Raw genomic sequence first — 24,810 nt, 5'->3', positions numbered from 1 at the left:
CCTGGAAAGTCCCTCATTAAGAGTATCATCATCATCATCACCAGCCCATTAACGTCCCCACTGCTGGGGCACGGGCCTTCCCCAAGGATGGATAGGGAGATTAAGGAGGAGATTAAGAGTACAATGTCGACAAATAAACGAGGGAGGGGCAATGCAGTTCCAATGAAGGCAGTGTAGAAGCGACAATGAAGCCCAGGGCCACCTTAAACTCTGCTTGGTCCATTAGGCACACAAGAATCTAGGGCCCTTTTAGAAAGTAAACAAATCGATACTACTTAACAATTTTCTACAATTTCTCTCGTGTGGGTTGAGAGGTGGATTACCAACCTCATCAATCGCGGTGTGACGTAACGACTCATGTAACGACTACTTACTTACATCGGTAAGGGACCAACGGCGTAACGTGCCTTCCGAACCACGGATCATCTTACTTTCGGACAATCAGGTGATCAGCCTGTAATGTCCTAACCAAACTAGAGATCACAAAGTAACTTTTGTGACATTTCCCCACCGGGATTCGTATTGGATCGTGAGCCTAACGCTCAACCACTGAATCACAAAGGCCGGTTCTACAATGACCATTTGTTATTATGGATGATCCAGCCAGTTTCGGCTACGGCGACTACTTCAACTCCGTCATTCATGTGCTCGCGACAACGGAATTTTCTCAGGTGACAGCTAGCATTTTCAAGGTTAGCCCAGCTGACGTCATCCGACCCTACGTTGCCATTTCGTAAAAAATAAATTACCCACGCCCAATGTGTTTAATTTACTTTGCAAGGAAATTTTGTACTTTTAATAAAAAGATTTAGGTTTATTCACGATGTTTTCGTTCACCGTTGAGCACGTGGTAATCATTTATGATCCAAATATGAATTCGTAAAAGGAATTCGAAAATCATAGGTTTAGGCCCGCGCTGGATTCGAACCCGCGACCTTACAGTGAGAGTCAAGCGTTCTTTCAACTGGGCTACCATGGCTCCGTTTCGCATAGATCGGAGAAAACGCTGGACGGCCCGCGTGTCCCAGATCGCGGCCTTAGCGAAGTACCTATGCAATGTTCGTTTTCTAGAATTTTCCAACGTCAAAGATTCTAGCCTCCTAGGTCACCCTAGTGGAGAGCGCGTTGAACCCCACCCCTTGCAACTGCACTCCCAGTCCTGGATGTCTATAAATATCCTGCCTCGTTCCGCTGTATTGATTTATGCACCGGCCGCCCAGGGCTGTCTAGGCTCGGCCTAGCTGGATGCATGGTATAAGAAGTATGCTCAATCCTATGACAAGCCGCCATTGCTAACCCATTGATGACGTAAGTGTTACCATTCAATTGGTATCTCCAACATTCTAAGAACGCGAATTTTAAATTATTATTGAACATTAAATGAATTACTGACTAATGTATTTAATTACTAATATTTGTCACGTATACAAAAATCATTAAAACTGTACGTAAATCTTTTTTATTAAAAGTACATTTCCTTGCAAAGTAAATTAAAAACATTGGACGTGGATAATTTATTTTTACGAAATGGCAACGCTGGGTCGGATGACGTCAGCTGGGCTAACCTTGAAAATGCTAGCTGTCACTTTTGAGCATACCTAGTCTTCTTATACCATGGCTGGATGGACTATGGTCACCTTGGCGAACTATGATATGAGTACGGTCATAAGCAATATGATGTACCCATTTTAGAACCCTGTCGCACTATCATATATATGACATTTAATCACACTTACGGTTGCATTTGTCAAAAAAGTTAATGTGACATAGTTTCAAAGAGTATACACATTAGTACTCGTGACTGTACGTACTTACGTACAATCAAAGAGCATAGTGCAGTCAGTGTGCCCAGCGAATTATTTGTAAACAGTGGTGAAATTATGTGAACCATTACTCATAATTATTATAAAATTTAGTTTTTAATTGTAGGTGTTTTTAGTCTATTACCAGTCTAGTAACCAGGAGGTCTTAAGTGCAACCATTTAATTTACTTTGCAAGAAACTGACTGGACTTCTGCTTTTTATCGTACATAATTATCACGATTATCCGTTTAAACCTACTCACCTAGGTAGGTGGTCTAGGTAGGTACTTAGAAGAACCTACATTGACTTAGAAAGGTTTAGTACGATCTTCTTTGAACCGGCGCGGCGTGCGTGTATGAAACGATTGATAAATATGGAGGAAGCAAGATAAGTGTGTCAGGATCGAAGGAAATGGAATTCCATAGTCTCTGCTTATCCAGGTGGGAAATAGGCGTGAGTTGATGTATGTACCTATGACTGATTGATTGATTGATTTCAAAAGTCTTTATTACACATTAATAGATTACAGTATTACAGACACAGTCTAACAATACTTACAAGAATGAATTTAGTACAAATATTTCGCCGGCCATAAAGCCATACGGAAATTTATGACACATACATTGAGAACTATTTTGAAAAGTTAACTATGTTGGCATTATCAATCAGGAATGGAGTATTAATAATACCCACACAGCCAACCTATATCACACAGCGACAATTTATATGAATGTAGATGGTAATATGAGAGTACAGTACGTTCTCATTTATAGCAGCTAAGAATATAAATAATATTAAGTAATAAGCAATAGAATGCCAACAATCATCGCAACAAAATGTAACATTAACATTGGTAGGTAGACTTCACAGCGCGCGGGCATAGGTATGATGCATTGCAGAGATCGACATACCTACCATAATTACGGCTCGTCAATGGGCGAGTAGCCGAGGAAATAGTGATGTGGTAGTCGATAACCTCCGTAAGTATCGACAAATGGAAGATTTGTAAAGCGTGAACGTCCTATTTTTGAAATTAAATTATTTTTGTGATGTGGGTTTCGAATAATGTAGAATGTCTTAGAAAGTTTTAAAATGAAGTCTTTTATAAATTTTAGTCCAATTTTTTCATGAAGTAATTTTAAGTTTGTATAGAAAGGAGTATTGTAACATATTTTTAAAGCTCTATTTTGGATTATTTGAAGTTTATTGTAATTTGCGTCACATGTGCTACTCCATACTGGAGACCCATATGTGATACACGGACGAACAAGAGTAGTGTAAATTTTAAGATTTGTCTTGGGACTAAGATTACTCCGTCTGTTCAAGATGGTGCTCAACGCATTAAGGCATTTAATGCCTTTAGTTCGTGTGACATCAATGTGTGTAGTCCAGTTTAATTTAGAGTCGAGGTTTACCCCTAAGTATTTTACAGTGCGCTTCCAGGGAATTTTATAGCCATTTATGAGTAAGTTTCTTGCAGGATTTCTGCGCTTGCGAGTAAAGATGATAGCTTCGGTTTTTGATTCATTGAGTTTTAATCGCCATTTTTTGAAATAAGAACACATTAGGGATATCGAGAGTTGGAGTCGACCAATAATCAGATCTTCGTCTTCAGATGTGGTGAACACAGCTGTGTCATCTGCAAAACAAGCTAGATCCGTTCGGGGTTGTTTGGGAATATCGTTAACGTAGGCGAGAAATAGGATTGGTCCGAGCACTGACCCCTGGGGGACGCCAGCAAGGACATGAAACAATTCCGATGTTTGAGCCTCGACATGAACTCTATAGGTACGGTCCCTGAGATAAGATTGTACCATTTTTACCAAGTTCAAGGGAACACCCATTTCCATAAGTTTATGAAGAACACCATCATGCCAGACGGAGTCGAATGCTTTTTCTATGTCGAGTAAATACATGCCCGTAGAACGCTTCAAGTTAAGATTGTGGGAAATATGCTCACTCACTCTAGCCAGTTGATGGACGGTAGAATGCGATTCTCGAAAGCCAAATTGTTCATTAATAACCAGTTTACTAATGTAAATTTGCAAGCGATCTCTTATAATCCTTTCAAATAGTTTACCGAGTGATGGAAGAAGACTGATTGGGCGATAATTGACAGGAAGCGTATGATCCTTGCCTGGTTTTTTGATTGCAATAATTTTTCCTTCTTTCCAACAGTTAGGAAAATAGTTTAACTGAAGACATCCATTGAATATTTTAGTTAGCAAGACTATACATTTCTGGGACAAATTTATCAAAATTATATTATGGACATCATCCAAGCCAGGAGAATTTCGGCGCTTAAGTCCACGAAGGTGCTTCCACAGTTCCCTTGGGGAAGTAAGTTTTACAAAATCTGTGCCCGAGTATTCTCGCAGTTTATTTGTGGAGGTATGAACCTTCTCAACAGTTTCAACATCAGACCAATCTGCAGTTAGCATCGTATTTTGGTGAAAAGCCTCTGCCAATGCATTGCATTGTTGCCGGGTGTTCCTAGTACGAGTACCGTCGGGCTTGATCAATGAAGGTAAACTGTCAGGTTTTCGGTTTAATGACCTAACTATGCGCCAAATATCCGATTTTGGGTTATCAATTTTGGAGAGTTTCTTTTGCCATAACCTATCATTAAAATGTTGAAGGGCAATCTTAATTCGGAGTTTTAGTGTTTTTATTTCGGATTTTATAACTTTACGTACGTAGAGATTTTGGTTTCGTTGGTCGAGGTAACGTAGTCTGTCTTTAGCTTTAATAAGTTGTTTGATAAAACGGGGTACTCTTTTAATTTGGTAATTTAGATTGTCCATCGGGACAAACTTGTCTCTAGCAGTCATTAAAGTGTATGTTAATTTATCTATTTCTAAATCAATATCATGAACAGTATTAAATATTTTACTATTAAGATCTATTTTATCATTAAGATAAGTTCGAAAGCCCGCCCAGTCACCTTCGCTGTATTTGAAATATTTAGGAGTTTCGATGCGTTGGATAATTCCACCTACTGTGAACGAAATTGGCAGATGATTAGATGATAAGGCTGGTATTGTGTGTAGGTTATGTATTTGGGAGATGTTTTGAGCAATAACTAGGTCAGGGTTTGTATTTCGACAATCAGAGCGATAGTGCAACAAAGAGGGATTTTTTGGCGCGTGAATAATGAAGTCTTTTTGCAGCATATGACCAAAGAGTATTTTGCCATGAGTATTGTTACCGCTAGGGCACCACAAATAATGCCGAGAATTAAGATCTCCAACAATAAGGACGCTGCTACCACTATTTAGCAGTATATCTAAATCTTTTGTGATTAGTTCCATATTAGGAGACTGATAGACCGACCATATTACAAACGGCAAACCAGATGATTCGATTTGAGCGCCAACCACTTCCAAATGTTTAGTGATCGGAACCTCAATTTGAGAATGCCGTATGTTTGACTTAATAAACAAAGCAACACCTCTTCCACGGCGTTTAGGTTGGGTGTCTTTACGGTAGCAAATAAACCCAGGAATACGTAGCGAAATACGGCTATCCACCAAAGTTTCACATACTGCAACAATGTCAATCGATTGGTCAGACACGAATTCCGTTAATTCAGCAAGTTTATTACGTATGCCGTCAGCATTCCAAAGTACTACCTTTAAGTTATACATAGTTACCCAGTTTGGTCAGTACAAGTATGACTTTGTCTACCATAGACGCACAACTCATAAATTGATCTTTAATTGACTTGATCACTGTTAAGATTTCGAGCATTTCGCTTGTTGTTGGATCTAGTAATCGGTCTTCTTGGTTGGAAGCAGGGACTAGATGAGCTGGTCTTGATGAAGGAACTCGAACCCTTGACGCTTTAGTGACAGCAGCCCAGGATCGTCCATCAAACTTGGATGGTTCGTACCCGGAGTTTGCTGTTGCTGTAACTGGTTTGCTGTATATAGATTTCTGTTTCTCAATACGTTGTAGGTATTTCGTACGTTCTTTGCATTGGCTGTAATTTGCAGGGTGGTCTTCTCCACAGTTACAACACTTAGCTGGCATCTCCTCGTCTTTTTTGGGACAATCCTTGCTAGCGTGAGACTCTGTGCATTTAACAAAACGTTCTGGTAAGTTGCAGTTATTGGAGGTGTGTCCAAATCGCTGACACCTATAGCACTGTGTCCCTAAGGACTTTTTGGGATGGTATTTGCTAATTTGTATTGAGCAATTGCACAGGAATTTGATTTGCTTGAACTTCTTTATGTTAGCTCCTGCCGGAAGCTGAATCAACACTGGGGCATTTTCAAATTCCTTATTCTTGGGTTGAAGTTTAGAAATGAGGACATCGTTAAATCCCAGGTTAGCTAAGTCCTCACGGATGTCTTCAGCAGCGACTAACGGTAGGCCACGCAACACAGTCTTAAGCCTCCGATCTTCTTTCCTTGTATGAGTGTAGAAGAACAAGTTTTTTGCCTTTAAACCTTCGACAACAGCTTTATGACCGTCAGCTGCACCTATGACTGTATGTATGTAATTACTTATGGTTTTACTAATAAAAGATAAACAAGAAGTCAATATCACTTTTTACGTTTTTAAATCGAACGAGGAGCTCGGTGGCGCAGCGATAAACGCACTCGGTCTGCGATTGTTGAAGTTAATCAACTTTCGCAAAGGCCGGTCATAGGATGGGTGACCACAAAAAAAAGTTTTCATCTCGTGCTTCGGAAGGCACGTTAAGCCGTTGGTCCCGGCTGCATTAGCAGTCGTTAATAACCATCAATCCGCACTGGGCCCGTGTGATGGTTTCATTGATGGTTTCAGGCCCGATCTCCCTATCCATCCATAGGGTAGGCCCGTGCCCCAGCAGTGGGGACGTTAATGGGCTGATGATGAAGATGACGTTTTTAAATAATTCGAATAATAAGACCGCCGTGTTTTACTATTACTTCCTCCACATTCATCAATCGTTTCGTATCATGTCGTATTAAAATAACTTGTAAAATACCCTTATTGATTTAAAAGATGTGTTGCTGTTGCAGATTCTTGTCATTTCTTCTCCTCAGCCGTAACTCCTTGCGAAATGACGTAAATTCAAAAATGTTACATTGACCTTCAACAAGTTTATCCATGATAATTACGTTGAATAAAAATGATTCTGATTCTGTTTCATACACGCGGGCCGGTTCAGAATAGATCTTACTGAACCTTTTTCTAAGGACACAATGATATTAGGCAGCTAAATTACTCAATTGTATACCAATATTTTATGTTTATTTTTATTTTTTTAAAGAACGTAAGGGCCCTGTGCCGAGGTTTTTCTTGCAGCTTCTTTTCCCCGGCTATACTGGTTGTGAGAAGCTGCAGTAGTTTTAGGCGGATGAGACTTTCGTTATGTAAAATTGACGATTCAAAGTGTAACTATGTTACCTACTGAATAAAGATATTTTTGAATTTGAATTGAATTGACATTTCCAATTTGGTCAATTACGTACATTGACCTTCTGACCTACTATTGGTCATGAAAAATCTTCCAAAATCATTTTTATTGTTAATGAATTATATCAACTTGGTAATTTAATTACGCGGTGAGACCTAGATCAATACAGGTATACGGGAGATGGGAAAGGGGGGTCAGTTGTCATGGCAACAATGCAACTGCGCATGCACGAACGGCTCGGTGCAGATGCACTCAGTGCACTTATTGGGTGGCCACAGAAAAGGCGTTTTCATGGTCTATTCTTTTTTTTTTACGTTGGGAAATGCATTACGCATACCACGCCGCCCGGGGACGACGACGTGGTTATGTGGGACTCCCCGGGTGTCGCCACCCGGTATACCCACTAAAACCCAACGGTGTTCATCCTTGTCGCCGTGTGGCGGGGATACGGGAACGCAATTGCACACAACCGCGTCCCCGCCGGCGGATGCCCTTTGGGGCCCAGCGCCCATGGGAGCGCGTCAAGCGCCTCCCCCTGCGCCGAGGGAGATTCATGGTCTATTCTGATCTAGCCTACAAGGTCCCACTGGACAAAGGCCTCTCCTTCCTCTTTTCACTTTTCGCGGTTTAGAGAGGTTAAAATTAGTTATTGTATTTTATTTTATTGTATTGAAATCTAATTTATAATTTAGTAGCTGGAATAAACGATAAATAAATAAATATGAAAAGATCGAGAAAGCAAAATATTATAAGCTGATTTTAATATTGAACGAAACCAATATTTTAAAAAAAAAAAAACAACAGAACTTGACAAGTAAGTATATTTAAAAAACAAAATTAAGGGCGACCAAGGAGGCCGTCGTTAACAGGCCATATTGAAGCAATTGGGTCGTATACTAGGTTCAAGGTAAATTATGAAATTAAGATTACTAAATAAAGACGCATCTAAAACTAACAAAAAAACCTTTTTTTTTCTATTTAACTTATTTATGAATTTTGAAAAAGAATACCGTAATAATAAGTAAAGAAAGAAAGAAAGAAAATATTTATTTCCATATTGGACGCCACATTTACAAACTTACATTACAGAAATAAAAAAATAGAAAAAAAAACAAAGACAAAAAACAAATAATACAGACATTAAATACACAATGGAGGCGCCCAAAATAAAAAAAAGGATCTCCCTCAGCATAATGCCGTGACACGTGCTTAGCACGGGCCGCGGCGCTGGTATTATGGGAGACCTATCGAACGTGAGCCACGGACACACCATACTCAAATAAGTCCGACATTTTATCATGTTCTTCTATGATGTCACAGTGTGCTTTTTCATACAAGTTCCATAGTAATTTCGTGTTTTGACGTTTAGTAAAAATTTACTGATTTGACTAGTTGGAAACTACCCTATTCATTTAAAAAAGTAATATTGCTATTTGACATTTGTTTGCATTGCGCACTTACCTTTATATGCACAAATGTCAAATTGCAATATTGCTATGAATTGCTTCGATGTGGCGTTTTTAACTCCTGTGCGTACTCCGGCCAGTCCCTCCGGCCAGCATCTCTTTCGAGGTCTACCACGACGCCTATAACCATCATGTCCGCACCCACCGGTCAGGGTGCTTGCCACAAACATATCCCGCCCAATCCCATTTAAGTCTGGCGGCTTTACGTCTCACGTCTGCGATTCCAAGCTCCAGGCTCCAAATACCATTGTATTTAAGTCTATAAATTATGTAATACAAACTGGATTTAAAAAAAAAAGAAAGGAAAACATGAAACAGTAGGACTAGGGCCCTGTGCTGGGAGGTTTTCTGGCCACGTCTTTCCCTCAGCGTTACAGATTCCGATGTGGTAGTAGTATTACAGCTAGTTACATAATATGTAATTTAATTTTTTGACGTTCAAAAAGCGCTAACTTTGTAAGCCAATTTTGAAAAATAAATATTTTTGAATTTTTTTTTTCAGTCTCAGATCTTGAACACTAGAAATGTGCAGGAAATAAAACCTATCTATTTGTTTGAATTGAATATCTAAAGTCTAATTTTCCACCATTTTACGGAAGTCAACTATGGTCCTTTGCACCGGCTTGTTTCAAACAGGGAGCACCGGTTTGATCCCCGGTACCGGACACTAATGAGTCATTATACTCGCTCCTTGTTCGAGACGGTTTACAGTGTAGTCTACGTCTTATGATCCAGCATCGGCACAAAAACCGTAATAACCGAACAAGGTTCATATTATTAGTAGAGACTCTTTCCTGCAGACAAACTGTTTAAACAGTTTTGCAGGGCATTGAAATTGTATATTCAGTATTAAGATTTAATAAATAAATAAATATTAAGGAGCTTCGTATAATTGAGATAGAACTTCACTTACAGGTAAGTTCGTTTAATCCTTCGAATAAACTTTAATCTCATAAATAATTTGCATTGACATCCTACTTACTCGTATAAACAAATTAACTCACATTCACTAAGGAGGTTTTTTAAAAAAGTGTCCGAACTATATAAATAGTTGTATAAGTTAAAATAATTGTGTATGTAGTTAGTATAAGTTCGTTTCCTCAAATTAAGATGTTATGGCTATTCAAATAAAGTATAATAGCTATCGGTTGTACAGTGTCGTTAAACGCCGTCACTTGTGATAAGATGTAGCACTTTTTTATTTTATTTATTTTATTCTTATCTTTTTACAGAGTTTGGTTATATACGAGGTCTATCTGACTAGCCTAATAAGGAATATATTCGTGAGCGTATTATTATTTTAGTTTGTTATATTTAAAAATTATTTTACAATAGTCATAAATACAACACTCGTAACACTTTCAATCAAAAGTGTGAAAAATGAAAAGACCGGTGTGGATTTGTTATATGACACAACCATAATCTACATCGAAATCATGAATTTGATGTTTTGTGGTGAACAAATATTTAAATAAGCTCCTTCCAAAATCGCTCCCGACGTTACACCGCCTCCGCCTTTCACTATGGCCACACACACATGAACCACGTTATGGTCTACCAGCGCCATCTATACGAAATGCAAGAACTAATTTCCTAATACACACTAAGTCCGCTAGATGGCGTTGTTATCATTACCATCATCACCAGCACCAGCCCACGTCCCCACTGCTGAGGCACGGGCCTTCCCTATGGATGGATAGGGAGATCGGGCCTTAAACCACCACGTGGGCCCAGTGCGGAGTGATGGCGTTGTACTGACCATAAATTGGTAGTATATTATTTTTCTCTATGGTTATACTAATAAAATAACTATGTAACTACTCAACTAATCTGTAAAATAGTTTAAAATACATGTGAATGTATTTAATTATTATTTTACTTTAGAATTTATTATTTATTAGCGCCATCTACACGATATTGCTCGAACTAAGTGCTACGGACGCCTTATTACTGTCGGAAGTGACCGTAACCTTAGACATGGTTTTCCTAGTTCACATCTAATTTGCCAGAGGGCGCTGCACCCATCGAGAATAATTTTTGTACTGGACAGGCAAAAGTTCAATATTACAAGACTTGCTTATTTGTAATGACATTGTTTGGTCTGGATGGTGGTAAGGTTTGGTTACTTTAGCTGCAAGGAGGAGGGAAATAAAAAAATCTAAAGTAATCTAGATCTTACTGTTGAACAGAGCTGCTGGGAGCTGGGTGATAGATAGCTACTCGTAGCTGAGTAATAATAATAATTGGGTAAGTAGGTAGGTAAGCATAATCTATAGTTTTTGTTTGGGCTGACATGTTTGTTGCTCAGATTGTCATGTATTATTTGCGTCAGCGCTCTCCATTTGCCCGGCCAAGTAGTTAATGTCATTTGCGGCCAATGTAATAAATAATTCCGACCATTTTCCCCACGTTTTTCTATGACGTCACAGTGTGCTTTTTCATACGAATTCCATAGTAATTTTGTATTTTGACGTTTAGTAAATCACCGGGTGGGAGCCCTAGCGCTCCCCATTTGTCCGGCCAAGTATTTAATGCCATCATACAATAAATCAGGTCAGAAGTTTAGTAAAATATACTTAACTGATTTGACTAGTTGGAAACTAGCCTATTGTATAAAGATATTGGCCTCGATTCCTGCAGACACCGCCTAATTTTATTTTAAGTTATATCCGTCATTTTCATATCCGTCGAAAAGGAAAGGGACGGATGATTCACAGCTCTTAATTTTAGGAAGAATGAGTAAATGAATGAATAACCCGGGCGAATCAAAAGGTACGTCGCTAGTATGCAATCCGTTTGACGTGCTGTCTACTTAACTGTGTCGGGTTATTGACGGATATAAAATTTTTAGACGGTTGGTTTAGATTTGTGCTTAAAATTGACGTGTGTTCCATAAATTTTATGCTTGTCGATTACCCGTCCCTTTCCTTTCCGGCGGATAAGAAAATTACATACATACATACATAAACTCACGCCCGTAATCCCTAATGGGGTGGGCAGAGCCACAAGTAATCAAAGACAACTTGCAGCCACTGTTGATACGAAGTCCAAAGATGGATATGATGAAAAAAAAAAAAAGAAAATTACAAAGAAAGAAAGATGAAGAAAATTACAGATATAACTTAAAATAAAATTAGGTGGTATTTACAGGAATTAGCACCATTTTTGAGTTTGAGACAAGGCAAGGTTTTGGTACTCACACTTTCAATGGTGATGTAAGGCATGGAGACATTGAAGGCCTCATTGATCTCGGCATACCACACCACCCGCACGTTGGTGACGATCAGGATGCCCAGGTTGCCAGAATCACTCGACAGGTTCCACACGCTGTGCTCGTTTAGACATATCTGGAATATTCAGAAAAAATGCCTCACATACGGCCACACTTTGAAACCATGTCACATTAACTTTTTTGACTAATTCAACCGTAAGTCTCATTAAATGTCAAATATGATAGTGCGACAGGGTTCTAAAGTGGGTACATGATATTGCTCATGACTGTACAGGCATAAGGCTGCGTTTCCATTGACGCGAAGTGCGGAGATGAGCGAAGATGTGCAGAAATCGACCAATCACCGTGAGGGAGAGAGTGACAGAGCTTCGTTTTTCGCTCTCTCGAACGCTGTGATTGGTCAAATCCGCACATCTCCGCTCTTCTCCGCACAGGTCCGCGTCAATGGAAACGCAGCCTTACGTGTCAAATAGAATTTTCCGTCGCAAAAGTATGGAACTGAAAATAATTAAAAAAAAGCACTAACACTTCCATGAGTACTGTGTCACTAACATCCATACCCTGCTACTTGTATGCACTTGTTTCTGAGTTATTCGTCTTCTATCGTGTGGGTTGTGAGGTGGAGTACCAATCTCATCAACCCTGGTGTCAGCGGTATTATTGAGCCGCCAAAGGCCCCTGACAGGAAAATTTTCGTACAAAGTATCTCATTTGACTAGGTTGTCAAGTTCAAATTTTTTCAAATTCAAATTCAAATTCAAAAATATCTTTATTCAGTAGGTAACATAGTTACACTTTGAATCGTCAATTTTACATAACGAACGTCTTATCCGCCTAAAACTACTGCAGCTTCTCACAACCTGTATAGCCGGGGAAAAGAAGCTGCAAGAAAAACCTCGGCACAGGGCCCTAGACGTTCTTTAAAAAAATAAAAATAAACATAAAATATTGGTATACAATTGAGTAATTTAGCTGCCTAATATAAGTTCTCAGACAGTTAATCCCATGCATTCATATCTTCTAAATAATCACTAACTTTATAATAACCTTTTTTGTAAAGTTTTTGTTTAACTACTGTCTTAACACAGTTGAAAGGCAAATTCTGAATGTCAATGGGAATCTTATTGTAAAGTATGGCTTTATATTCTGTTTTGAGGTATTGGTACACAGATGTTTGGTATAGTTGTTGTTACGTTGACCGAGAACGTCATTATACATAACATAAACAGCCTATATACGTCCCACTGCTGGGCACAGGCCTCCCCTCAATCAACCGGAGGGGGTATCGAGCATACTCCACCACGCTGCTCCAATGCGGGTTGGTGGAGGTGTTTTTACGGCTAATAGCCGGGACCAACGATTTAACGTGCCCTCCGAAGCTCTAGAGATCTGGAGGTCCGGGTTCGATTCCCGATGGTGACATTGTCGAAATCACTTTGTGAGACTGTCCTTTGTTTGGTAAGGACTTTTCAGGCTTGAATCACCTGATTGTCCGAAAAAGTAAAATGATTCCGTGCTTCGGAGGGCAAAAACAAAAAAAAAAATTCGTAAGTATGTCTGTTATCCATGAATTTTTTTTTTGCCAATATTGTATAGCGCCATCTATATTTTTTCAGATACTTACGTAGCCTGGTAATTCCCTCATTGTTAGGCATGTCCGAGAAGATGAGCAGTTAAACGTGTTTTACGTTTTTTAATCGCTCTTAGTCCAAAATACAAGCAAAATTTAGTTTGAAAAGTGATTTTCAACCAGAAAATACAACACGATGCAAATAGGGTTTCGCAAGCTAATAAAAAACCCTATAAAAATCGATGCTCGCCTTTATAAGCCAACTACAGTACTCGAATAAACATATTTGAGTTTATAAGCAGTTGGATATCCGGAACCCGTTTTAAAATAGAAAAGTTAAGAGCTACCTACGCTGCTGTACAGCTGTATTTGCGAGGGATCTGCACTTTTTAGGGTTCCGTACTGGAACGGGTGATTTTTTTGACGTGATTTATTGTAGATTTGCCGCAGATGGCATTAACTACTTGGCAGGACAAATGGGGAGCGCTGAAGGCTCTCACCCGGTACAACGTTTAAGACAACAGGCCTGAGGGTGCTCAGTTGGGCGCGAACCTCGGGTTGGGCGCGAACCTCGATAACGGGTGAATACTATAGGCAACGACTATACGGTTTCATCTGTCTGTCTACCTTAAAGTGCTGATAATCTTGAGCATTCACTTGTAATGAGCATTTGTGCGAATGTTACAATACGATAAAAATACGAGAACATTTTAGCGAGCATTCTATTAAGCGTTCTTGCTCGTGAAAACGTTCATAGCAATGTTTGGCTCTATGCTTGGCTCGGCTCGTTGTTCAGTTCGACAAATATAAAAACGGCGAATGCTCAATGTTCTGGTACAAGTGAATGCACAAGTCTATCAGCATCTTTAGGTTTGAAGGTAGTATTTAAGAGCCGTATCGCCGTCTATATGGTTTAATTTGTGAACTGTAATATATTAAACTTACCTAGTAGTCACAAAAAGTACACATTTATTGTTTGTTTTTTCTTTTTATTATTTGCTAGTATAGAATATCCGCCATAATAACACCACTAAATAAAATAAAAATGGTATATTTGTTGTGAAAACTATATTATTTATTATGATTAAAATACTCACTCATTGACGAACGAGAAAAAAATCACGTGTTTTTATGTTCAAATACATTATATTAACCTACCTAACCTACTGAACCTTTGGTGCGTAAATTCGACTTTCACTTTTCTGGTTTTTATTGATACGGGATCGTATTGAGCCGCCATATTGCACTCTGCTGTGTACTAGTGCAAATAATACAAGCAAACAACGATTGTCTATTACCTACTTACTTTATTTATTTCTGTGTATCTTTGGCTTAGTGGTTTCAAACCCTTATCTGAGGTCCTGGTTTTAAATAAAGAATACTACTACGTAAAGGGTCAATCTCCGCCCCGCACCAATTCGCTACGGGCGCTGACCTCACCCCCTCTGGGTCTTACACATAATACACATAAACAGCTTATATACGTCCCACTGCTGGGCACAGGCCTCCCCTCAATCAACCGGAGGAGGTATGGAGCATACTCCACCACGCTGCTCCAATGCGTGATGGTGGAGGTGTTTTTACGGCTAATAGCCGGGACCAAAGGCTTAACGTGCCCTCCGAAGCACGGAATCGTTTTATTTTTTCTGACAATCAGGTGATTCAAGCCTGAAAAGTTCTTACCAAACAAAGGACAGTCTCACAAAGTGATTTCGACAATGTCCCCATCGGGAATCAAACCCGGACCTCCAGATCGTGAGCCTAACGCTCTAACCACTAGACCGCGGAGGCCTCTGGGTCTTAAATAGCTGTAAGGCGTTGAGGACTAAGGGAGAGCGTTCGCTGTCATTTTAGTATAAGTACTTAGCGTGGTATAAATAAACTAATCTCAGTTTCGAGACTGTCAATGTGACAGTTCTTAAATAAAAAACATGCACTTGAGCATGGTCTTGAGTGCAGTCTCTGCTGAGATTAGTTTACTAATACCACCCTTATTTACTTTATAATGTACTCTACATTGAACCACACCCCGGACACTTCATTATATAAACAACCTCGTTTTACACAGACACTACAGATTGAAACTTTCGTACACGCGCATCTGTGTGTGTGACGTGTGATACCATACGATTCAAGTCTAAACTATGTTCGAGGAGGTGAGGTAAACCTAGCTCAGCCGCTGGTGGGGAGCGGAGAGTTGCCGTTGTATACGTAGTATTATTCCTTATTCTTTGACTGAACGGACGTGCGTGTGTGAACTGGTTCATATTTTATACAACCTCGAATTTTCCCTTCCCGGGACATTCTCGTTACAGCGTCAATGTGCAATAAACCTTATTTTGTCTTACCTTTTCCAGAGGCAGAATATGTAGTTGTTTGTTCCTAACAATGGCGCCTCTAAGCTTCAGATCCCTATACAGTCGTGATGCTCCATAAGCCCTGTAAAAAAAGATATATGTCACACTCACAAATTTTTTGTTTTGGTTTTCACCGAAGGGCAAGGCAAAGGGAACTATGCCCATACAGTCATGTCTTATGTATTTTTTTTTCTTAATGATGATTAATAAAATGGTGAAAGGTAATGACGATGAATGATGAAACCTAAGCCCCTACCCTCGGAGTAGACTTCTACTCCGAACCCCAAACGAATTAACTCAAAAGTCCGCATAAACTTTCGAGTTATGAAACGGCTTCCCGGCACGAAGCGAAAATAGATAGGTCCACTTTGTTTATTGAATATTCCGATATAATAACACTATCGCGAATGTTTTCCGACTAACTTAATGTGGTCATTAACCACAAAACAGCTCTTCGTATTAATTATTTAGATTATTCAATGAAGAAAGCAACTGTCCCGTTCCCTCCAAAAAGCTCTTCACTCTCACTAATAATCACCACGGTCTTGTCAGTGTGGCATTCTCCATGCTACTTTTTTAGGGAAAAATAGGGCAGTGGTTTCCCTCTTGCCTTCTGCCCCGACTCTGCTTGACGCGAGTGGGGTGGCGCCCAGAGTATTCTATTTCAAAGCCGTACTAGGTCTCCTGTCGTCCGTCTATGAATAGTACTGACAGTTACAGCTGCCCTCTGTCAGGCTCCAGGTTACAGTCCCTGTGACTTTCTCCAAAGGGTGTTGTGTGTCGCGGCACCGAATACTGAGGGGGATGATTCAGCTCATGATTTTGAGTTAATATCATGTGGAAATTTCGGTGCCGTAGCTTATTGCCTCTTTACTGAGCAGAGTGAGGTCACAATTGCATCCTGAGGGGTATTGGTGACAGGTATGAGTGTCCTATAATTAGGCAATAGGTGTCTGTTCTGGTTGGACCTAATAAGGATTCAAATAGAATAGACTATAAATATGTATACTTTTGATAATATAATTTAATAATAGAATTGTTTAATTTGATACAAACTTACTTTTAAGTTTTTCTACTAACACAAGTTTGGACGAAAGTCTGAAATAAAAATGTTCTTTTTTCTTTTTATTTTTTATTTATTTTATTGCGATTAACCGGACACAAATCCTGGAAACCAAGTGACATCAATTGTCTGTGACCCAAACATTCATAACACCACAGACCCCTTCTGGGCGAACTCGCTTCATCTTAGGCCTCGTCAATGCCTTCGGGCATGTCTGGGGCCAAGAGAAAACCCATCAAAGGTAAAAAAAAACATACCCCCCCCATACACACACGCTCATAGATTCATATACATACCACCTTTGACGTGGTTTAAAATAGGAGATTAGAAGACATAGAATAGAATATGAATTGTTTATTATAAAAGTTATTCAATCCGAGCTCATTCAGAGCTCTAGAAAAGCAGTTTCCAAGCAAGAGTTCCAACTCTATTTCATTATCGCAAACATATCGAGCCAATCACTAATCTCTGTAGAGTAAAAGAAAAATAAAAACGAAATAGTTAGGAAAGTTGTAGGATACTTTATCTGTAGGAAACTCGCGTTACTTGCTTTTTTTTTAACTTCAGGAACTCGAAATTAGCTCATCCGGTTGCCAGGCTAACTTTCAGGAAAAGTCTCATCGATATTCTGTTACTTACATATTTATTATGGTTTAGGATGAAAAATAACAAGTAGTATGGAAAATGCTGCACCGACAAGAGCGTGGCTCTTAAATTGATGATGATGAGGATGAAAAATAAAGATTGACTCGTATTCCGTATGGGGGGTAAGCCTTTTTCTTTTTGTTTGACTAGTCTTATTCTTCTTCTATCGTGTGGGTTGTGAGGTGGATTACCAACCCCATCAATCCTGGTGTCAGAGTTATTATTAAGCCGCCATAGACCCCTGATATGACTCATGTAACGACTACGTACTTACACCAGTAAGTAGTAACCGGGACCAACGGCTTCACGTGCCTTCTAAAGCACGGATCATCTTACTTTTGGACAATCAGGTAATCCGCCTGTAATATCCTAACCAAACTAGGGATCACAAAGTCATTTTTGTGATTTGTCCCTACCGGGATTCGAATCCTGGACTTCAGGATCGTGAGCACAACGCTCAACCACTGGACCATGTAGGCCATTACCACGAGTTTCATTGTAGATGTCGCATTAACTACTTGGCCGGAAAAATGGGGACCGCTGAGGGCTCTCACCCAGCACAAAATTCAAGACAACAGGCCTGAGGGTGTCCAGTTGGGCGCGAACGTCGCTCGGCGGAAACCGTGTTATAAGAGAAAAAATTAGAGAGATTCTAGTGAGGCGATAGCGATAAGCGCTGAATGGGGAAAATCTTCTTTTTTTTTTTGACGTGACTTATTGTAGATTTGCCGCAGATGGCATTAACTACTTGGCCGGACAAATGGGGAGCGCTGAAGGCTCTCACCCGGTACAACGTTTAAGACAACAGGCCTGAGGGTGCCCAGTTGGGCGCGAACCTCGGCTCAGGGCGTCGTCTGAGAGGAAAAATATTTGAAAGAATTAATCGACCCTAGCGGGTCGATAGCGATAAGCGCTGAATGAGTGAAATCGTCGACCACGCCGGCGGGGTCGGTATCGGGGTCCTGAGGGGAAAATCGTCGACCATGCCGGCAGGGTGGATACCGGAGACTTGTATAATTGAAGGCCCCAAAAAATACTTGTATGTTCTTCAATTGTAGAGATTGCGTTCAACAAGAGCCATAATTTTAGGGGGTATGTTGTGGAGGGCGCCCGCTGATCTCATCGTGCGCTTTTTTGTGACGTCAGCGCTACATACGGCACAGTCAAAATACTTCAGTAGTTGAGTTATGACATAGAATAAGGAATACCTACGAACGGCAACTCCCCGCTCCCCGCCAGTGGCTGAGTTAGGTTTACCTCACCCCTCTCGGTCTTACTTTAGTCTTCAATCGTCTGGGCGTCAGACGTCATAAACATAGATGTAAGATGACGTCAATGTGTAGTGTCTGTGTAAAAACGAGGTTTTTTGTATGAAGTGTCTGGGGTGGGTTATGATTTTGTTTAAATTAGTTACTTGATCATCATATCCCTAGCATTATCAATTTTCACAGGGTTCGCTTACCTAACCGGAAGATTTGACAGGTCCGGTTTTTATAGAAGCGACTGCCTGTCTGACCTTCCAACCCCCAATTCAGTTTAGGTCACATATCTCCGAAAATGCATTTTTCGGGAATGTGGGTTTCCTCACGACGTTTTCCTTAATAATAATCATTTATGATCCAAACATGAATTCGAAAACAAATTCGACAATCATTGGTTTAGGCCTGTGCTGTATTCGAACCTGTGACCTCAAAGTGTGAGACAAGCGTTCTATCAACTGGGCTACCACGGATCTAAACGGCCTTAGGTTAGTTACTTCTGGAATGTAAACTATTTATGATTTATTACTTGTGGACATCGACAACGGAGGTGTAGTGCCGGATGCAGTTGGGAGCTAGGTTGGTGAAGATGAACTCGTATCTGTTGGTCTTGAAGCCAGCCAGCACGTAGAGCGCCTGCGTGGTGCCGCGGAGCCCCGAGTTGACCACCTTCGTGCTGGTTGATAGCACACAGCTCAGACCGATGGCTGCAACCAATTACAAATGTTACATTCTTCTTCTTCTAATCCTTCTAGTTGACAGAATGCGGTTCTAGTTGATACGAGACTCGACGTCTGCCTCCGTGACCCACTGGCGTCCCCTACGCTACCCAGATAACAAAACTGGTTTACTTTTTCCACCTCCTGGCCCATCAGCGGTATAGGAACAGCGTCGGAGGAGTACAAGCGCTTTCGTCTTGGATGTATTAATGCGAAGTCCTTCTTTTGCTGCCTCTTCAAAAAGAGTCCGAACGGTGGGGACGCATCATGAAAATTACTTACTTTGTGATCCCTAGTTTGGTTATAGGACATTACAGGCTGTTTACCTGATTGTCCGAAAGAAAGATGATACGAGATTCCGAAGGCACGTTAAGCCGTTGGTCCCGGTTACTACTTACTGATGTAAGTTAGTAGTCGTTACACGAACCATGTCAGGGGCCTTTGACGGCTTAATAGTAACCCTGACGCCAGGGTTGATGGGGTTGGTAATCCATCTCACAACCCTCATGATAGAAGAAGTATAATCGTGTGTAAATTTTAAAATTCTTATCCAAAAAACTTTCAAGTAAGGTCAATGTGGTGAAGACCGTCTGGGCTAAAAGACAAACATTAGAACAGTATGCCGGTCTTCCCCACATTGACCTTAGCCAGTTATTCTTCCTTTTTTATTTTGACTTACACAAGTTGATCCTGGGTGATGATAGGGAATGCCAGATAATTCGCAGGTTGGTGATCACCATTCTTCCTTTGGTTCCGCTGTTCCCCTTAGTGTCTTCAATCGGTTCAATCCTGTCAAATATCTTCTCGCCACACCTTAATTTTAAATATCTGTGAAGCAATTATTGGTGCTGATTCCGGAACACAGGGGTGGGGGGGGTGGTGGGGGGAAGGCCACATCGAAGCAATTCCTCTAAAAAAGCAATATTGCAATTTGACATTTGCGCATATTATTATAAAAGTAAGTGCGCAATGCAAACAAATGTCAAACAGCAATATTGCTTTCTTAGATGAATTGCTTCGATGTGGCCATTTTAGCCCCCCCGTAATTTCTTATCCGCCGAAAAAGAAATGGACGGGTAATCGACAGGCATAAAATTTATGGAACACACTTCAATTTCAGACAGAAATTTAAGAAACCCTTCCATCATTTTATATTAGAATAATAGAAATCATTTGACAGCGCACGACAAACGGATTGCATATGAGCGAGATGCCTATGTTATTCGCCAGGGTTATTCATTAACGTCCAATACAACAACGCGTTCAGGGTCCTGATGGGGCTGCCGCGGCGTTGTAGTGCGTCGGGAATGTTCGCGGATGCGCATATTGACGGCTTTGCAGCCATTATTAGAAAGCGATCCGCTTCCTTTCTAGCGAGGACGCGCGACAGCCCTAACGGCATCCTGAGGGCGTTGGTGGACCGGTGGGACTCGCCTTTTCTTAAGGTGTGGATAGGCCGCCATACCGCATAGAACCACTTCGCTTTTATCTCATCATCATCATCATCATCAGCTCATAAACGTCCCCACTGTTGGGGCACGGGCCTTCCCTATGGATGGATAGGGAGATCGGGCCTTAAACCACCACGCGGGCCCAGTGCGGATTGGTGGTTATTAACGACTGCTAATGCAGCCGGGACCAACGGCTTATCGTGCCTTCCGAAGCACGGAGGAGCTCGAGATGAAAACTTTTTTTTTTTGTGGTCACCCATCCTATGACTGGCCTCTGCGAAAATTGCTTTACGTCAACAATCGCAGACCGGGCGCGTTTACCGCTGCGCCACCGAGCTCCTCAAGCTCCGCTTTTATTTATTGATTTTTAATTTTAAATTGTTTATTTTGTAATTTGAATTTGATTTTTACTATTTTAATTGTTTGTGGTATTTTTATAATTGTATTATTATTAATTTTAACAACCCACACGATAGAAAACTTACTTCCGAGTAGCCTTGCGACTTGGCTCCCCTCCCCCAGGGACCCAAGCTCAAACCCGCTAAGCGCAAAATAAGTTCCGGAATCCCGAAATATTAAAAATATTACATATTCTAACAAATCTTTCTACATGAACACTGAATTGCTCAATATAAAATCCTCTCCCAATGAATCGGCTGACTGCATCAATAATTACTTCGCAAACATAGGGATGCAACTTGCAAACAAAATCCAACACAGTACAATGTCATCACATACTTTTCTTGATAACATGCAGGTGGTCCCATTCTCTTTTGTTTTACTTCACACGGATACTGACGAAGTAAGGAATACCATTTTAAATTTAAAATCAAACAGCGCCCCAGGTTGGGATGATATCCCAAACGAGTTTCTGAAGATGACAGTTGATGTTGTGGCCCCTGTTATCACTCATTTAGTCAATTTGTGTTTTGATAAGGGTGTCTTTCCCACTCCTCTAAAACAGTCGATTATCACACCTGTGTACAAGGGTGGGGACAAGGATGATATAAGTAATTACAGACCAATTTCGTTGCTGCCATCTCTTTCAAAAATACTGGAAAAGCTACTTAATAAAAGACTAGTCAGTTACTTAACTAAATTTGATATTCTATCACCTACTCAATTTGGCTTTAGACAAGGAAGATCGACAGAAGACGCTATTGCTGAGTTAAGCTCTTTTGTGACTAAACAACTTGATGAAAGTAAAAAGTGCCTGTCGGTCTTTCTTGATCTGAAGAAAGCTTTTGATACCGTCTCCGTCCCTATCCTTGTACACAAGTTAGAAAGGATTGGTATACGTGGTACGCCTCTTGCAATCTTCAGAAGCTACTTGTCGGAGAGGCGCCAAAAAGTAAAACTTCCAGGGTGCACCAGTGAGGGGGTGGAGGTGTTATGCGGTGTGCCGCAGGGAAGTGTCTTAGGTCCGACCTTATTTCTTATTTACATTAATGATCTGTGCGCTATGAACCTTCCGAACGCTAAAATACTGTCGTACGCTGATGACACCGCTGTGGTATTTGCTGGTGAATCTTGGGATGCTGTCAAGTCTAGTGCTGAAGTTGGGCTGGCTCAAATGGCATTGTGGTTACAACAAAACCTTCTAACACTAAATACATCCAAGACAAACTTTGTCTGCTTCAGTGTCTACAACAACTCACAGCCGCAGACTGACTTCAGCCTAAAAATCCATGTATGTCCTGAAGATGTTAATAAGGACTACTGTAACTGTCCAATGATAGAAAAAGTCTTACAAACTAAATATCTAGGGATTATTGTAGATCACAGATTGTCGTGGTATCCACACTTGGATTACCTTATTGGTAAAATTAGAAAACTAATTTGGATATTTAAAACCCTCAGATACGTAATACCTTCAGGCAATAAACAGTTGGACTCTCCCAAATATCTCCTCAACCAAATATACATTGCTCTTGTGCAATCCATCATATCTTATTGCATTCCTGTTTGGGGTGGTGCAACTAAGACCAATTTCCTAAATTTGGAAATAGCACAACGGACCCTTATCAAGGTCATGTATTTTAAGAAGAGACGTTTCACTACTGAAGAATTATATCGCATCAGTGGCCTACTATCTGTCAGAAAATTATATATAACAATGACTATCCTAAAAGCCCACAAATCATTTCCCTTCGACATCCGTAAAAAGGAAAAGCGACGTAAGGATATTGTTGTTGAAGTACCTCATACTAAAACTGTCTTTGCTACTAGGCAATTTAATTCACGTTCTGCCTTTTTGTACAATAAAATAAATAAAGAAATATATATATATGATAAAAAATATTACGAATGTAAAACACTTTTACTAAAATGGATTCAAGCTCAAACTTATGATGTTATCGAGTCTTTACTGGATCGTATTACATGATTGTTGCAGTATGATTCTCATACACCCACAAACCGCGCCTTATACACCATTCTCATTTAGATACCACACACACACACACACACACACACACACACACACACACACACTCACACTCAAACACTCACACACACACGCACTTTACTGTGCAATGCACACGACACCTACTGATTTTTTATTTATTTATTTATTTATTTATTTTTTATTTATTTATTTACATTTCACGACTTTACAGTGCAGAGGCGCCAATGCGCCGTCAATCAATTGCGCTGATCAATCTCACTCATTGGAATAGTTTTTCGTGTTATCCAATGTTACAATATGTTACCTAGTGTTATACTCGGCACACCCAGTAGTCTATTCCTGTTATGTCCTAGTAATATGTGCTGATCCCAAGATTTATACATCGTAGGGCTGGGTGTGCTGATATATATTCTATCTGCATGCCGTAGTACTTGTCTTTTTTTTTTTTAAACCTACCACACTGCTTTATTTACATACAATTTATTTGTAATAATGGAAGAGCGGGGCCTCCAAACACAGGCTTGGGAGACCCCAATCCACCAGTAGTTAAGGCTTTATTGTAAAAGAAAATAAACATTTTTCATTTTTTCATTTTTCATTTCATTTCATCCCTGAGTATGTGCACATTAACCACTCCGAACTAAAAAGGCCAATGTTTATCTCCTTCCATTAGAGTCGTGTCCACTAATATATTGTCCTCCCGCTCTTATCACTGCCTCCTACCGTTGCAAAGAGATTTATACCAGGCATTATGTAAATTCAATGTTTCTTACGAAAAAGGCAGGTCGAATAGCACTTCGCGATCCTCCCAGACGACGCCGTGCTTGGATTTCGACATTTTCGAGATTGTAAGCCGTGAAACACGAACAAACGCGAACACTGTATGGAGAATTTGTTTTTGCTAACGTTACCATGGCAACTGAATGACAACAGCAATGGAATGAAGTTGTTACCACTTTTTGAACGTTTTATCAGATGCTGCTTCTCGCGTGTGGATGAGATCAATGACCGACTTCTGCGCTCCTCATTTGTCCGGCCAAGTTAATGCTATATGCGGCACAGTTTAAAAAAATAATAAAACCCAATTACGGAAAAGTCGCGCTCAAAAAAGTATGGGACAAGAAAATATTTATGTGACAATCTTTCGAATAGTGATTTGGAGATAGTGTGGTTATATGGCAATCTGCGCGATTTTTTTTTATACACAAATTAACATAAATATTTCTTTTGAAGATTGTAAAAGATAGATTTCAAGGTTGTAAGTAGTAAGTGTTCTTCTGTCCATCCCGTTAGAAACAGGGTTTAAACTCTTTGTGTCCTGTATAGTTACTAATAGAGATAAAATTATCGAGAAAATCAACGTCCATTCTCGAGCCTTTGAAAGTGCCAAGCCTGCCAACTTAACTAAATTTCAACCATCAAAGTAACGCG

At 40.2% G+C, this 24,810-nt stretch overlaps 1 protein-coding gene across 1 annotated transcript in view; it reads right to left on the bottom strand.

Annotated features, from left to right (window-relative positions):
- The window catches only part of LOC126380404 (Bardet-Biedl syndrome 5 protein homolog), a 36,372-nt gene extending 12,149 nt beyond the window's left edge, over positions 1–24,223 (bottom strand). Inside the window, exons 1-5 of the mRNA XM_050029796.1 lie at positions 24,153–24,223; positions 20,201–20,349; positions 19,332–19,509; positions 15,827–15,917; positions 11,877–12,023 (exon numbers count right to left, since the gene is read on the bottom strand). Of these exons, the coding sequence (XP_049885753.1) occupies positions 11,877–12,023; positions 15,827–15,917; positions 19,332–19,509; positions 20,201–20,349; positions 24,153–24,217 (630 nt within the window). The 5' untranslated portion in view covers positions 24,218–24,223. The remainder of the gene's footprint in view (positions 1–11,876; positions 12,024–15,826; positions 15,918–19,331; positions 19,510–20,200; positions 20,350–24,152) is intronic.
- Between the last annotated feature and the right edge of the window lie 587 nt (positions 24,224–24,810).

The sequence above is a fragment of the Pectinophora gossypiella genome, chromosome Z (genome assembly GCF_024362695.1).
Source record: "Pectinophora gossypiella chromosome Z, ilPecGoss1.1, whole genome shotgun sequence".
Lineage (NCBI taxonomy): Eukaryota > Metazoa > Arthropoda > Insecta > Lepidoptera > Gelechiidae > Pectinophora > Pectinophora gossypiella.
The sequence above is the reverse complement of the archived record's forward strand: the minus strand, read 5'-3'. Positions and strand labels throughout refer to the sequence as shown.